Here is a 16,208-nt window from a genome sequence, read left to right on the forward strand (position 1 = left end):
GGGCGGGCCGGGGTCTTTGTGACGCGGCGGCGACGGCCGCGCGGACACAAAGGGAAGGCTAGCCTGCGAGCGAGAGGCTGTGCCCGTCCCCGCCCCGCGCCCCCCGCGCGCGCCCCGCTCCGTGTCCCCCACGCGGCGCGCTCCCTGCCCTCGCGCGCCCGCGCCCCTCGCCCGCGCCGGGGTCCCCCAGCGAGGCCGTCCGGAGCGCGGAGGGACGGGGCCTGGCGGGGATGCTGCCAGGCTGCCCCGGGCGGCAGCGCGGCTGCTAGGAGGCGGCGCGGGGCCGGTGCGCCCGGCCTGCCGCTCCCTGCGCTCCCCGCCGTGCGGCCGCGACAGCATGGGCGCCCAGGCGCCGCTCCGGCTACCGGCCGCGCCCCCGCTCGCCGTCTGCGGCTACACGTCGGTGCTTCTGCTCTTCGCCTTCTGCCTGCCCGAGAGCCGCGCGTCCAACCAGCCCGCGGGCGGTGGCGGGGACTGTCCCGGAGGCAGAGGCAAGAGCATCAACTGCTCAGGTAGGGGCGGCGGGCGCCCGCCCCTGGGGCTCCTCCCTTCCGCCGCTCTGGGCCGCGGGAGGACCCGGTGTGGATCTGCGTGCCGGGGAGTCCCGGGAGCCGGGCTGCGGGGCAGGACGCGAGTTCGTGGTGGGGGCTTGGGGACCTGCGTTGGGGATGGGGAGTGGCCGTGCGTGAGTCCGTGGGTGTCGAGTGGCCGGGCGAGGGCGGCCCCTGCGGCGTGGTGAGCAGGTGAGGCTCCGCCAGGCGGAGCAGTGATCGTGGGTGTGCTCGTGGAAGCGCGTGTTAAGTGTTGTGAAGCCTCGAGGGAGGGAGGACGGCCAGGCTTCAAGGGGAGTGTGTGTGTGTGTGTGTGTGTGTGTGTGTGTGTGTGTGTGTGTGTGTGAGAGATGGTGATGATCTGGGGGACTGAGGATAAGGGCCTGAGGACTGACCATGTGTTGGGTGGGTGGGTGGGTGGGGGTGCTTCCTTAGGGCACCCGGGTTCTCAGAGAGGTCATATGGGTAAAAGGAAGGAGTGGTTATGTTTGTCCTTTGGGTTCAGGGGCGCAGTGGTGCTTGCGCTGTCCACTGTGAATCTGGGCAGTGGGAGTCCCAGGAGGACCTAGGAAGTGTTTTGTACGTTGTGTATGGACAAAGCCTGGGGCTCAGGTCTCCACTCTGGAGTACGTCTTTAGGAGGGAGAGAGTCCAGTAGTGAACCCAGTTTGACGGAGGGAGGGAGCTAGGGAGTCATCTTGTGTGGGATTTGGGTATGAGAGGTAATTAGGTCTCAGAGAGTGCCCTGTGTTGCTAGTGTAACCCCGGGTTAATTAAAGTGGTGTGGAAAGAGAGAGAATGGTGCTGTGTGTGTTTTGCAGGACAGCCTGGAGATTGGCAGCCAGGGGAGCCAGGGAGTGAGTGACCTCTCCCCTCTCTCCAAGGCTGCCTGCCCTCCCACAGCTGTTGGAAACAAAGAGCTTGCTGGGGTTTTAATGGATGACACGGGGGAGGAGGGGGCCGGGCAGTGAAAGTTCCCCCATCCATTCTGAAGGAGTCCCCGAGGAGCCGGGAGATTCAGGCCCTGGGGCAAGGAGAGACTTCCAGGTTCTCTTTGGGGGAGGGTAGGTGCTCCAGCAGCTGGCCCAGCAGACCTCATAAGCCAGCCCCTGCTCACTGGGGCTTGCATCTTCCTCAGCCCGGTTCTTGGTTCTTTTAACTAGGGTTGGAGTGGGGAGGAGAGTGCACCTGAGAGCCACTGGGGGCCTGCTAGCCCGCCTGCCAGACAGCCTTGTCCCTGGGGGTTCTGGAAGGGGCTTTGTGTATGGGACAGGGACTTAGGGACAAGAGGGTTTATGCTGGCCTGCTGGTTAGGTTTTTTTGTTTGTTTGTTTGTTTTTTAAGGGGGGGGAAGCCCAAACACCAAACACCTCTTTAGTAATTTTCACATGGTAAGTTTTATGAGGGGGGAGGGGTCTGAGAACTGTTAACAATGGCATATCCATTAAAAGCATTTCCACCCATAAAAATCTCTTCTATTTTTCTAATAGCTGTTGGGATGAGATAATGCTTTATAGCAAGCAATCAGTCTTTATCTAAGAATATAAGCTGTTTGTAAATCAGAGTGGCTGTTTTGAGGCAGCAAATAATGGTTATCATTTGTAGGTGATCACACTATGTCAAAATATTTTACTTGTGTGTTATGGTTATGTGTGTGTGTGTGTGTGTGTGTGTGTGTGTGTGTGGTGTTGACTAACCTCATTTGTCCTTAGCAAAGCATCGTGTTTGTTGATGGGTGTTTGTGTGTGCTCTTTCTGATTCTTTAGTGCACAGGTAAGTGTTTAGAAAGGGCACAGGGGACTGGACACTCACGGGGTGTGGGGAAGAGGGGCTCATCTGAAGGCCATAGCCATTGCTGCATAGCTCTCATTTGGGGAAAATTGCTTGTTTTTTCTTAGTTTCCTCAATTAAAACAGACTTGGATTCAACAGCTTCCTTTAGGAATGTTTGCCACTGATATAAATGCAAGTAAATTAGACTGTTCAAATGTTTTCATGGGATAATGTATACTTTAATAATAATTCTAGATCTAAAACTAGTTTAACTAAATGATATATGCAGATTCTTTTTTAATGAACCAATATTTTATTTTTATTTTATATGTTTTACCTGCATGTATGTACATTACATGCATGCAGAGCCTGCAGAGGCCAGAAGAGGGCAGGAGAAGATGATTCCCCTTAACTGAGCTATCCACCATGTGGGTGCTGGGAACTGAACTCAGGTCCTCTGCAAGAGCAGCAAGTTCTCCTAATGTCTGGGCCATCTCTCCAGTACATATTGGCAGATTTTTGTTAGAACTGTCTGGGATGAAGAAGAGATTCACAAGGGAAATACACATGTTAGTTGACAAATTTGAGAACTGTAGCAATCTAGTATGGGCACACTATACATATGTGTTAATACAGCTTGAGATTGCACACCCTGGTGTTATCATGTAAACTGAAGTTAACCCAGGATGGATTTGAGCTTTAAAATCTGAATACTGGCCATGGACTCCCTGTTGTTTTTCTTTGGTCCATTATTTCAGACTTATGTAATCTTTAATGGAGCCTGAGTCTGTCAGACTGTGTGTGCTGGGTTACTCAGAGCTTTGTGGCATTTGTAAATATGAAGATGAGTCTATGGTTTTTTTTTTTTTTAATCAAAAGAAGTTATATAGATTATGGGAAGGATGGGGTCCTGCAGGGTTTTACTGGAAGTTTCTTGAGTGTTAGTTAACCCAACTTTCAAGCTGTGCATCCCTTTGTGAGTTCAATAGATTTTTCAAGCTTTTGGTGTTCAACATTTTCCATCTTGTTAGACTGTGCCCTTCTCCATTTTTCCATTCTAGTGGAGAAGCAAATGCCCTATATATAGAACATGCTTTCATAAGGAATTTGAATGTCCCCCCCCCATTCTAGAAAATTCCAGCATCTGGGTCACAAGTTTACCCATAGACAATTTTCTGTATCTATGTGACCCCCCTTTCTTTTTTAAACAGAGGGTGTGTTCTTTAATTTCTGGTCTTCTGGCTTCTTATCAAGATAATGTAAATATTTAGCAGTATTTTTAAAGCATGGTCTGAAAGTTTTTCTCAGTATCACTGAGCACAGTTGGTTTGCCCAGGAAATGTATTTTGGAGTGGGCTCTATGTTCTGCGGCTGTTCAGGGTGCATGCCACTTACCTTAGGTATTCTCCCCTTCGTCGGAGCCCTAAGCTCAGAGCATGCTCCTTTAAGGCAGCCTGTGCCGTCCTGGGAGCATCTTCCCTAAGCTGCAGGCCTTTGCCTCGCTCATCTGTGTGAGCTCTTTTTATTAGTCTCTGCACAGTGCTCCACTCACTCTGGACTTTGGCTTTAGTGTTTTGTTTTTCTTTGATCTTACATCTTTTTATTTATAGTTAGCCTTTAAACATCTAATTTATGAGGAAGCTCTCTGTTTATCCAAAGAGAAAAATTGTAGCCATTATGTGACATTTGTAAAGATGAACTTAAGCTCAAGAGACTGGATAACCTTAGATAACAGTTCCCCCTACTCGTAATAGGAGCGGGTGGTCCTTTTTGGCTTTGGGGGCTTTATGGGTATTTGGAAAAACAAATGAGGCTAAGTATATGAAACATTTCTAGGTCAGGGAGTGTGGTTAAAGAAGGAGAAAGCACAGACCAGCAAGTGTCATTCAGTGATAGACAGAAGATGGAGAATTTGAACTGGGTTTAAAAAATGTCAGGAAAGTTAGAAGTGGGTCCTCTAGGTGGTATGTGGTGGTAAGAGCCTTACAAATAGACTGCGTAGATGTCAGGTTAATGGAAGGGCCTTGTCAGTGGTCATTCAGAATTCTGGGGCACAGACAATGAGTTTTCTAGTTAGTGTATTGTTTGAGGTCTCTGATATGTAAAATATTATTAATTAATTTACTTAGTGCACCTTGAGTGAGTCTGGGTAGTTTACATACCAGACATTAAGGGAAGTGTATGAGAGGCCATCCCTACCCTCAGAGTAGTCAGAGTAGGGGGGATGATCCTCTTACAAAACATGTACTGGAAATTCCTACCTAGTGCATCTGGATCTACCTCTCCCCCAGTCAATAAGCTTTTATTGACTACTAACACTAATTAGAATAAAAAAAAAAGTACAGTAAGAATAGTATAGTAACAAAATTGCCACTAATTCTGTAACATTTTTTTCATCCCGAAAAGAAACCTTCTGCTGTTGACAGCCATTCCCTCTCCCGAGCCACCGGCTGCGACCAGTCTGTGTTGGGTCACTGTGGATTTGCTTATTCTGGACATACAAGGAAGTGGAATCCCACCTTATGACATCCGCTGTATCCAACTTCTTTTACTTAATACGGTCTTTTCAACATTCATCCATGTATTAGAACTACATTCCTTTTTAGGGCTGACTAGTATTCTGTCGCATGGCTGTGGTAGCATTTGTGCATCCATTTCTGCTGTCTCCATCTCTGGGGGGTACACTGGATGAAGTTGGTGGCTCACATAGTGACTCGTATCTTTTACTTATCGAGGAACTGCAAAACTATGCTCTGAAGTTTCTGTACTCTTTACATTCTCACTGGCAATGCGTGCGGGTTCCAGTTGCTCCTTAGCATTTGTGTCTGTCTATCTGATTACAGCCATCCTGGTGGGTGTGAAATTGTGTGTCTGCGTGGTTTTGATTTGCATTTTCCCAATGGCAAATGAGGTTAAACATCTTTTTATGTACTTACTGGTCGTTTGTAAATCTTATTTGGTGAATGGAAATACCTCTTTAAAAGTCTTCTCCTGGCCTTCATTTTGACATCTCAAGTTAGCCAGTCTCTATACTTAGGAAGGTTCACAACACACATCCAGGCGATAAAACTCTTCCATCAGCTGCATTTTTACCTGTGTGCCATTTACTTCCCTTGCCTACCAAGAATCAGGTCTGTTTGTTCTCAAACCTGTTTATACCAACAGTACTTGTGAGTGTAATTTAATAAATGTTCCTCAGATTAAGAAGTACAGATATGAAAAGCTATTTTGTGAAATGCTTAGAAAGACTTGATAAAGGGAAGAGATGGAAAGGATTTGCCTTTGAATGAATTAGATTTGAGATCAAGACAACAGAAACAGTTTTGGATTCCCCAGGAAACATTACCAGTATTTTTCAGACCTCTGCTTTCCCGAAAGGAACACGACATCATAGGTAACTGGATTGTTAGTGTGGTTTATTGAAGAAAACAGGGAACTATTTTCCCCAGAGTCCTATACAGAGAAGAGGTCTGGGTGAGCTGTTGGGAAGAGAACGTGCGTTTATATACTTAAAATGGTTAACACAAAACTATCATTTTTTACTGAAGATAGATTTTTTTGCATACAATATGTTCTGATTATAGTTTCCGCTTCCCCTTGCACCACCCAGTTCCTCTTCACCTGTCACTCTTGTGTGCCTTCAGAAAGGGAGGTCCCCTGCACAGACTGCCTGGAGGAAGGTTTGCAAACAGAGCTGAGGAATGGCAGCCCTGATCGGTGGGGATTAGGGTGAGGGGCATTTGAGTCAGACCTTGACAGGTAGTGGAAGGTCACCTGGAAACACCAGGGGCACTTTCCCCTGGGGCCTTTGCTGTTGATGTTCCTTTCCTCTGGAACCTTCTGGTCCAAGTCATGTAGCCCCTCACCTCCTTCAAGTATTTGCCTTCCAACATGGCTGCCTTCAGCACCTTCTGTAATCTCTCTCCTCCTCCACCCTATTGTCCATCATGCTGTTTTTCTTCTTTATAAGTTCCACATCGAAGGTATTTTTGTCTGTTTTATTCACTTAAATCACACTGTCCCTAGAATGGCACCTGACATAGTTCAGTTGTCCACTGCATATTTATTTGCAGAGTGGTGTAACGATCAAATAAACTTGGCATCTGAGGAGAGATGGGATGGGTGTCTGTAGGTTGAGGGAATGGTTCTAGAAAAGGCACAGGATGGGAAAGTGGAGGTGGGATTTCAGGAGGATTGCCCGTGCTGTCCAATAACGTTTGCCACTTTAGGAGACAAACCTGGGCAACTGTGAGGGGTTACCTAGATTAGAGATGCTCCTGGGTACTTGTCAGGGATTAGCTTGATTAGGTTAATTGAGGTAGGAAGACCTGTCCTAAAGGAGGGAGGCATCATTTCCTAGAGGAGAAGGAAGCTGAGCACCAGCACTCACCGATCTCTACTTCCAGGCTGGAGATGCCTGTAAACAGCGCCCCCCTTCCCCGCCCCCCCCCCCCACAGGGTTTCTCTGTGTAGTTTTGGTGCCTGTCCTGGATCTTGCTCTGTAGACCAGGCTGACCTCGAACTCACAGAGATCCTCTTGGCTCTGTCTCCTGAGTGCTGGGATTAAAGGTTCGCGCCACTGCCATCGCGCATGAACAGCTCTCTTAATCCTTTGCTACCCGAACTTCCACCCCACGACCCACAGACGGATGGAACCCTTGAGCTATCAGCCAGAATAAGTCCTTCGTTAAGCTGCTCTGTTGGGTATTTTGTTACAGCCACAGGACAGGAACTAATACACTGCCCTAGATTGTGATGCTGGTACGAGATAGGCACAGGTGGCCACCATGTCAGTTGCAGGCATTCGATGCCAATCCGAAAGGTTGTTCTGAAGACATGGGAGTCTCGTGAGGAAGTTCACATGGCCTTGAGGTTTTAGAGAGCAAAGCCTGGAATTGCCCAGGAAGACGCGGAGGAGAAATGGGTAGTATGGTAAAAAAAATACGTGGAGATTGAGACACTTGTTTAGCCTATAAGGTGTTTAAAAAAGTTGCATTGGTTGTTAACCGTTGAAATCTGGATTTCAGCCTCTTCTAGACTTGGAGATACCGGCAACTTTGGGCCCTCATTGCCACATAGCCACAGTGGGTCAGCGAGGATTAAGGCATGGCACCTTCATTGTCCTTCAGCAGCTAGCCTGCTTCCTGTGTGTTGTCTGCCAGAGCCCCTGGATCTCTCCTTCTAGAGATGGATGAGTTGTGGCGCACTTAATGTGGGATCGAGGGCCTGGAGGAGGCTGAGATCTCGGACCCTCCTCATCACCATCACCAGGTTGGATGGCGATCTGCTTCTGTACTTTCCTGCCTGCACACCCTCCGGCCTGTGTGTGACCCTTCGGCTTGTGTGTGACCTTCCGTGTGCTGTGCGCTGTTCCCTTCCTTCTCCTTACTCTTCCAAAGGAAGGAGTTGATTGTCAGTTGCCAGTGTAGTGTTTTCAGGGAGGCAAAAGCTTCACTCAGGATTTTTTTTTTCTTCCTGTTCTTAACCCTGTTCTTGAACCCACCTCTTCTTTATCTTTGAAACTTACTCTACTATCTGGTTATAACATTTTCCTTAAAATTCCCTAAAGATAGTCGTATCATATTTATTTTCCCTGCATTTTCTTCATTTCGCTTTGGCACGTCCTCTTTTTACACTTTGCCTTTTCTTTTTTCCTTTCCTTTCTAAATTTGTTACATTCTATTTTTTAAATACTAAGGCATTTATGGTTACATCCCACTTATGGTTATAAAGTACATGAACTGAGGTGTGTTAGTTTGCTTAGTGATTTTGTGTTATGGTCTGAGAATGTGCTGGTGATTTCCTAGATTTGAGTATATTAAAAGTAGGTGGATATTGACACATGGTATGAAAACAAATTTTATGAAAGATTTACACTGTAGGAAAAGAAGTTGTCTTCTCAGTTTCCATGTTAATTGTCATTTTACTAAAAATTCTCAGTTTCAGGAGGGGGAGTTGCAGGAGTGCGCCCACATTCTCTAGCTGAAGTCTTACATCTTTCCGCAGTCACCCTCACTTTGTGTATCTGATATTTCCTTACTGATTTTCCATTTGTCTGCACCTCTGTCTCTATTTTCTTTATGAACCCAGCTCTGCTAAACTGGCTTCCCATAAAGGGAAAGATTTAATTTAGTTTTTGAAGGTCTGCTTTATTTTTGTTTCTATGTGTGTATGTGCACATGCATGTAGGTGCCCACAGAAGCCAGAAGAGGGTGTGGTATCCCATGGGGCTGTAGTTACAGGCAGTGTAGCTGTGATGTGGGTGTTGAATGAATCCAGTCACTGGAAGAGCAGCATGTGTCTTACCATGAGCTATTTCTTTATTTCTTTGTAGTATGTGCATTCAGTCAGTGTGTGTGTGTGTGTGTGTGTGTTAGTACAAATGTGTCCATGTTCATAGGGACAGTCTGTGTGTGGAGCCAGAGGTGGATGTAGAGTGTCTCCCCAGTCACTTTCTGCTAATTGTTGAGACAGGGTCTGATCTGGGATCACTGTGAGGCTGTGGCTAGGCAGTGAAGCAGGATGACCTCCCCCCTTCCTCCATGCTGTGTTACTGATGCTACTCAACTGCTGTATGGGGTGCTGGGGATCTGAATCGAGGCCTTCATGTTTCTAACACTTACTACTGACCAGCCCCCAGCCTCCTATTAGTAAAATATTGAAACTTCAATATGAATAGGTCTTTCATAGATTTTTTTTTTTGTTTAGAATATACATTCTTTGTTCATAATTTGTTTTGTTTTTTTTTATACTTATGCTTTTTGTGACATTTTTATTTTTCAGTTATAATAGCATTTTCTGGATTTTCTTTTTTTTCTGATTGGATTGTTTCCAGTAGATGTGATCATTGTCTTAGTCAGCTATTAACATAATTCATCAGATTTCTGTTTTTCATTGTGTTCTTGTGATGCTTGATGGGAAGGAGGACCCTGCAGGCAAGGTGCTCTGATACTGACTTACATGCATGAGGCATGTTCTCTCTATGTAGCCAAGGCTGGACCGATTTCGCCTCCCTGGCACTTGCACCACTATGCCAAGCTATCTCCCCTCCCCCCTTTTCTTTTTCTTTTTAAAGTTTATACACGGTTCTGTCAACATGTCATCATTTTTGTCTCCCTTTGTATTGGTTAGTGTTCTTGGAATTTTAGGAAGAAAGCCCTGCTCTAGTAAGGAGATGATGAGCAGAGTGACCGTAATTAGCTTGGCGACACCGGGAAATGAAGAGAGAGGTTCAGAGACCTGGGTCTGGCTGTGAGGGGCAGTGGGAGCTTTCCTGTGTTATAGAAAAGGCAACCAAGAGGTAAGGGTTGGATTAGCAGGCAGTGATGGGTGTCTGACCCACCCGTCTTCCATTTCTTCAACATTTTTATCTCCCCTTTTCTATTGCAGCAAGCCACCTTCATTTAATTTGATATTTGTTATCTTAAAATTTTTCCATACATATGTAGATTCTTTAATGGATTAAAAAAATTAAATTTCTTTTTAAGTTTGGTGAGGTGGTGACTTTAACCCATTTAGATTTCTTTAAATATGTAACAGAACTATTTTTATTTGTTACTATTAATTCTCTTATTAGCTCCTCTCTAGAGAGAGATCAGGGGTTTACGAACTTGGCATAGTGCTCTTGTGTTTTAGAATTATATGTTTAAGTCATAAACTTTTTTCAGTCTATACATTTTGTTTGTTAGGTGACTTCATTTATTGTTAAACTTCATTTCTATTCACATCTACTTATTTATTTTTAAATGGTTAATCATGGCACTCAAGAAACAGAGGCAGATGGATCTCTGTAAGTTTGAGGACAACTTGGTCAATGTAGCAAATTCCAGGTTAGCTAGAACTACACAGTAAGACCCTATCAAAAAAGTGTTTCCTCTCCTTTAAAGCAGTTAATACCATGCTTTCTAGTGCCAATTTGCAGTCTGTTTTTATACAGATTTTTTTTTTTTTTTTTTTTTTTTGTCTCTGTGGGTGAGTTCTTGGGTTCTGGCCACCTCCTATTCTTCTTAGTATTACAGACACTAAGGGACAGAGGCTAGGAATAGAACCAGATGCCAGTATTTGTATGTCAGATTTACTAACTTTTGGAAAATGTTTGATGGTGGCAGTATATTAACTGTACTTGAAAAATCCTAAAACATGTATGTAAACAAATGCATTCGTAAAGTAAAATGAGAGTATAACCATGTGTCATTTTTATCCTGCTTTTCTTTTTTCTACTTCATGGTGGGTCTTGGTCTTTTTTTTTTTTTTAATGAATTATTCTCCCCCCCCCCCTCTCTCTGCGTGTGTGTGTGTGTGTGTGTGTGTGTGTGTGTGTGTGTGTGTGTGTATGTGTATGTATGTCTTTGTACCCATGGAGTTCATATGTGGGTGTCAGATCCCCTAGAGCTGGAGTTAGATGGTTATGAGCTGCCTGACATGGAAGCTGGAAACTGAACCCTGGTCCCCTACACAAGCCTCAAGTATTCTTAGCCACTGAATCATCTCTCCAGACCACTGGTCTTTCGCATACTGTAATATCTGTGTAATTTTTTAAATCAACCATTTATTTAATTACTCCCTAACAGATGGATACTTTAGGTTGGTGTTTGAAAAGATGAGCATGTTTTGATGTTGAGGCATGTGTGGATGGACCTAGGTACTGGGAAGCTGTTGCTGGAGGATAACTCAAGCCTCAGAATTCCAGGACAATCCTGGCAACACAAGACCTGCTGTCAAAACACAACCAAAGACAACAGCAACAACAACAACAAAAATGTAGATATGGAAAAGATTTTCCATATATTGTTTTATATTTTGATTTTCTATCGTAATTTTCTAGAAATTGTTTGGCAAGAGGCTAAAACCAAGGTTTTAATATAATGGCCGTGAGAGGTTTTCTGGATATTGGCTCATGGTTGGCTCCATGCTCATCCTTCATATCTTTCCCAGCACAGATGCTAACAACAACACGAGGCGTCTGATATTACCATGGCATTTTGCGTGTTACATGCTGCTCTAAGGTCCTTCTGTATCTTTAATCCTCCACCAACATCTTAAGAGAGGCCCTGTCTCCCTTCCGCAGAGTGGTTAATTACTGCGATCACACAGCTGATAAGTCAGAAGGTCGGGAGACTGCTGGAGGTGGAACCAGACTAAACGCCACATTGTAGTACTTGTTCCTGCTTGTCTCAGATCCCATTTTAAGTAGCATGATGGTTTAATCTGATTTACGGAAGGTGATATCTTTCTTGCCATTTAAAACCTGCAGTTGAGTGGGTTTTATATGCCCAATATCATCATTACCTCCTATCCAAGAACATGTCCATCACTTCTGAGAGAAACCTGAGTCATACTGGTAGTTCTGAACCACCAGTCCCATTAACCCCCACCCCCTTCCCCTCACGGCCACAGCGGCATGGTTTCTGTGACTTTCTGTGTTCTGGACATTTTATATAAGCAGAATCTTGTATTATGTGGCCTTTTTGTGTTTGGCTTCTTTCAGTGTATTTTCAAGGCTTCCCCGTATTATAGCATACAATATTTTTGATTTGAAAAGTAATGTAAGGTCGTCATAAAACTAAAAATAATATTCCAGGAAAACAGACTAATAAAGAAACTCCAGATCTCCCCAAGAAAGAATTGAACTTGGTAGATTTCTGTGTGAGCGCACATTCATTTGTGTGTGGCATGGTTCACTTGTGGAGGTCAGAGGCCGACATCGGGTGTCGGTCCTCACCTTCCACCTTGTTTGAGACCTGGTCTCTGTTTTCACTGTGTGAGCTGGCCTGTGAGTTGCAATTCTCGTGTCTCTATCTCCTGTCTCAGTGTAGAAGTGCTGGGATCACAGAGGCTTGCACTGTGTCTGGTTTTTATGGGCTCTAGGGGTCCAAACTCAGGTCCTCACTTGCATGGACAGTGCTTTTACATAGTGAGCCATCTTCCCTAGCCCTGAAAAATTCTTCTATAGACGTTACAAAAAACTGGATTAAAAAAAATTAGTTATTGCCGGGCGGTGGTGGCGGACGCCTTTAATCCCAGCACTCAGGAGCAGAGCAAGGTGGATCTCTGTGAGTTGGAGGCAGCCTGGACTACAAGTGAGTCCAGAAAGCGCAAAGCTACACAGAGAAACCCTGTCTCGAAAAACCAAAAAAAAAAAAAAAAAAAATTAGTTATTGTACACTTTTGGTGGCACTGGGGATTCAACCCAGGGTTTTGTGCATGCTAGGTAACTGCACTACCATCGAACTATATGTCTAGTCTGCATGTTGCACGTTAAAAAAAAAAAAGCCTTTAAAAAAGCTAAAGGTATCATGTCAGGAAATGTAGAGATTTGTCATCATTATTTTTAATAAACACCATCATGGATTCACTTTATGCATCTGTGAGAGGAAAACACACAAGTTTGCCAAGCTGGTGTCTGTACCCTGGAGATCAGAACCGGGAGGGAAGGAGAGAGCAGTGCTGGCCAGCATCCTTGGATTGCTTGCTGTCCAGCATCCTTGGCTGGGACTGGGTGTTTTCACTGCTCAGCTTGGGATTCAGGTCTGTTCTCCCGTCAGAACCTGCAGTGGTGTCCTCTGTCACCTTGCCTGGAGCATCCTGACACAGGCATTTAGAACTGAAGGAGGCAGCGGGGAAAGATTTGGGTGTGGAGGTGGAGGACTGATAGGATGAAAGTGTTGTTTGGCAGGATGCATGAAAAGTACTGGAGACAGATCATTGTATGGCACATGTGCGGATTCTTTCCTTTAAATATAGCTTAGAGAAGTTGTGCTGTCTCTGCTGCTAACCCATCTTAATATCCGTGTAGACTGCATTTGCATTATGGAATACTAAGTTCATTTTCTCTGTCACCATGTCCTGAGAGAAAAATAGAACTATAATAATAATGTTAATTTAGCCAACAAGTTAAAGAAAATTTAATTTCTAGTTCTTATGGTTTGCTGGAACGTGACGTTAACAGTTACATCTATGTCTTGATTTACCCTGATTTATAGAGGTGCCTCTCAGGTGGGTTGGGAGTTGAAGTCACGTCTAGGGAGGGGGCAGATCTTTGCTGTGGACTGTGTCTTGCTTGTTGGGGGCACTGATGCTTTGGACATGTTATCTCATTGAATCACAAAGGCCAAGCATAGGAACTTGGCCCTCGTGGACCCCCACATTCCTGTTTTGCCCATGATGTAGCACACCTGCCTCTGGTTTGATTTGAAATCACATTGAGGCTCCCCGACCATTAAATAAAGACTACTCTAGAAACCTGGAAAGGGGAACAGTCGCGCATTGTTGAACTGGTGCAAAGCAGTTGCTGTCACAGTTTTTTATTTTTTTCCCAACTGGGTTTTCCTGTATGGATATAAAAATACAATGACACGTAAGTATAGTTTTATGTTCTTTTTTTCATTTAAACATTCACATAGTTATTATGAAATATTTGTGTATTATATAAAATAAATCTGTAAATTGGTATATAATATTCCATGGCTGTACCACACTGTTTCAGACAGGGGATATTGTAAATGTTTAACCTTTCCATATTTTAATTTTCAGCATAGATGGGGCCATGGGATTGCTTAGCTGGCAGCTGGGTGCATATTCCAGAACATTATTTGGGGGCTGAAACTACCTATGAGGGGCTGTTGTTTGGGTGGCTGTGCTTTTCTGAAAAGGGATGTTTTCCCTGAATACAAGTAACACACATAGACAGTGATTATAAAGCTGTTGAAATTGTGTTTCTGAAGACAAGGTAACATCTTTGAATATGCCGTGTGAGGAGTCAGCTGGGACTCAACCAGAGATGAAGGGAAGCTTTCAATGTTAATGAGGCCGCAGGAAGCATTCACGCACATGCTTACCCTAGTTCTGCAGACTGGAGCTCGAACTGGATGAAAACAAGGGAACTGGGCATTCCTAAGGTTGTGAAAGCTGTGCAGGTTTTGAAGTTAGCAGTGTGGTGGAGAATGCTGCCAGGGAGCAATCCAGAAAGATGGTGTGATGGATGGCCCAAGCCAGAATGTTTTTGTATGTGGTAGGAACCCTCTTGCTGTATGGTTCAGTGGGATTCTGATTTTTTTTTTTTTTTTGGAGAAAGTTTCTTTAAGTTAGGAATCAAAAAATGATTCATGAATGTATGGTATATTTTATTTTAAATTGAACATACATACTTATTAAATGATATTTTGAAAACAGGTATAGAATTTTCCCCTGAGAATAGTTTCTTCCTCCTTGAATAAAGCATATTCATAATTAATTACAGATTCCATTTTTCATTCCTTTGAAAAGAAACCTAAAGATTTGTGGATACAGAATTGTAAATGTGAGTCCATTTGTTTTTGAAGTAGCTCATCTTTTAGCTTTCATGGGAACAATTGATCTTCACTCCTATGAAATGCTGAAGCAGTAAAATTATAACAATGTGTATGTGGGCTTAACTAGGTTGGGTGGCATTGAAACATAAAGCCATCTTCCTGTGATGGGGGCTAATGTGTTCCTGGCATTCTGCAGAGTGTCTGTAGCCTTGAGGATTTCTTGTGCCATAGACCTTGGGTCTGTAGGCTCCAGTGAATGACATACTTTGATTACAATCTCAGTAGTTAAGAATGCATTGCTCTGGACTTGACAGTATATAATAAAAAAAGGATTGCTCAAATAAGAAGTGGTCAGAATTGGAGGATAATAAAGATTATTCTAGAATTGAGGGAAACTGCCGTCTGCTGTAGAAGGATCAAGAAAAGAGTTGGAAGGTCATTGAGATGGCTCAGTAAAGGTGCTTGCTCACAAGCCTATGACACTAGAACCATATGATGGTTGTCCTCTGACCTCCCCATGTGTACTGTGGTATTCCCCTTCGCCCCCCGCCAAATAAGTAAATGCAAAAAATAAAAAAAGGAAGACTTAAAAAAAAAAAGCTGTCATGTCATTAGAATGAAATTTTGTTGACTTTGAAGAAAATGCCTTTATAGGAAGAGAGAGGAAGTCTGGTACATGAGTGGCTGAGGAAGCCACTTTTGCTGTAGTTAAGGCCTGGGAACTCTACTTTGAACCTTAACTTGCTATCGAATTGTATGTAGGTCCCTCTTCTGAAATGGCAAATGTTTCTAGTAATATGCTAAGATCTTGGAGGTTACTGTTTATAGTGATTGGTGTTGAAGGTTGTGTCTTCCTTGTAACTCATGGGATACATGTGTCCCCAGGATAACTATGAAGGTGGCCTAGCGTGGTTTATAGATGACATCATGTCACAGTGCTGAAGGGCTGGACACCCTTGTTAGAGAAGAATAAAGTGCAACACCATTGATTTCGTTTTCACAGTCGTTTTCAACTGGGAGTGATCTTGTCTCCCCAGGCGACATTTGGTAAAGTCTAAAGGCATTTGGCTTGTCACAGCTGGAGTGATCACTAGCATCTAGTAAGTAGAGGCCAGAAATGTCACTCACCACTCCATCAATGCTCAAGATAGTGACTGTCAATAATTTCCACCAAATATTTAGTCCAGATTGAGAAGCCCCAAGTTCTGCTGTCACATCAAGGAGTTTACTCCCTTCCGGTTCTCTATGACTGTTAGCCAAACAGATTTTTCCTCTGTGTGCTGGAAAGGTGCTAGCAAAGCCGTATCATTCTGGAGGGATGTGGGGTCTGGTCCTGGTTTGAACTGTATCCTGAACTTCTAATGAGTGATGCCAACAACCAAAGCAGGCTTCCTGCCCCTCCTGTGCATTGTTTCCCAGCCTTGAAATGCTAATGAGATTGGAGACAGGTTTTTACATTATGAGAAGTGGATGATGGGCAGATTGGTAACCAGGGCAAAGTATTTTTGTTTTAAGCCACTCTTCTGAGTGCTCTTTTTTAGTGTAAAATATTTTTATTTGGAGAGGTGAGTTTTGAGGATTTTTGTAACAGTGCAT

The 16,208-nt window shown here is 44.2% G+C and overlaps 1 protein-coding gene across 1 annotated transcript in view; it reads left to right on the plus strand.

Moving 5' to 3' along the window:
* Window positions 1-16,208, plus strand: part of Tmeff1 (transmembrane protein with EGF like and two follistatin like domains 1) — an 84,512-nt gene continuing 68,304 nt past the window's right edge. The window contains exon 1 of the mRNA XM_028882758.2: window positions 1-512. Within this exon, the coding sequence (XP_028738591.1) occupies window positions 338-512 (175 nt within the window). The 5' untranslated portion in view covers window positions 1-337. The remainder of the gene's footprint in view (window positions 513-16,208) is intronic.

Source organism: Peromyscus leucopus, chromosome 2, assembly GCF_004664715.2.
Source record: "Peromyscus leucopus breed LL Stock chromosome 2, UCI_PerLeu_2.1, whole genome shotgun sequence".
NCBI classification, from domain to species: Eukaryota; Metazoa; Chordata; class Mammalia; order Rodentia; family Cricetidae; genus Peromyscus; species Peromyscus leucopus.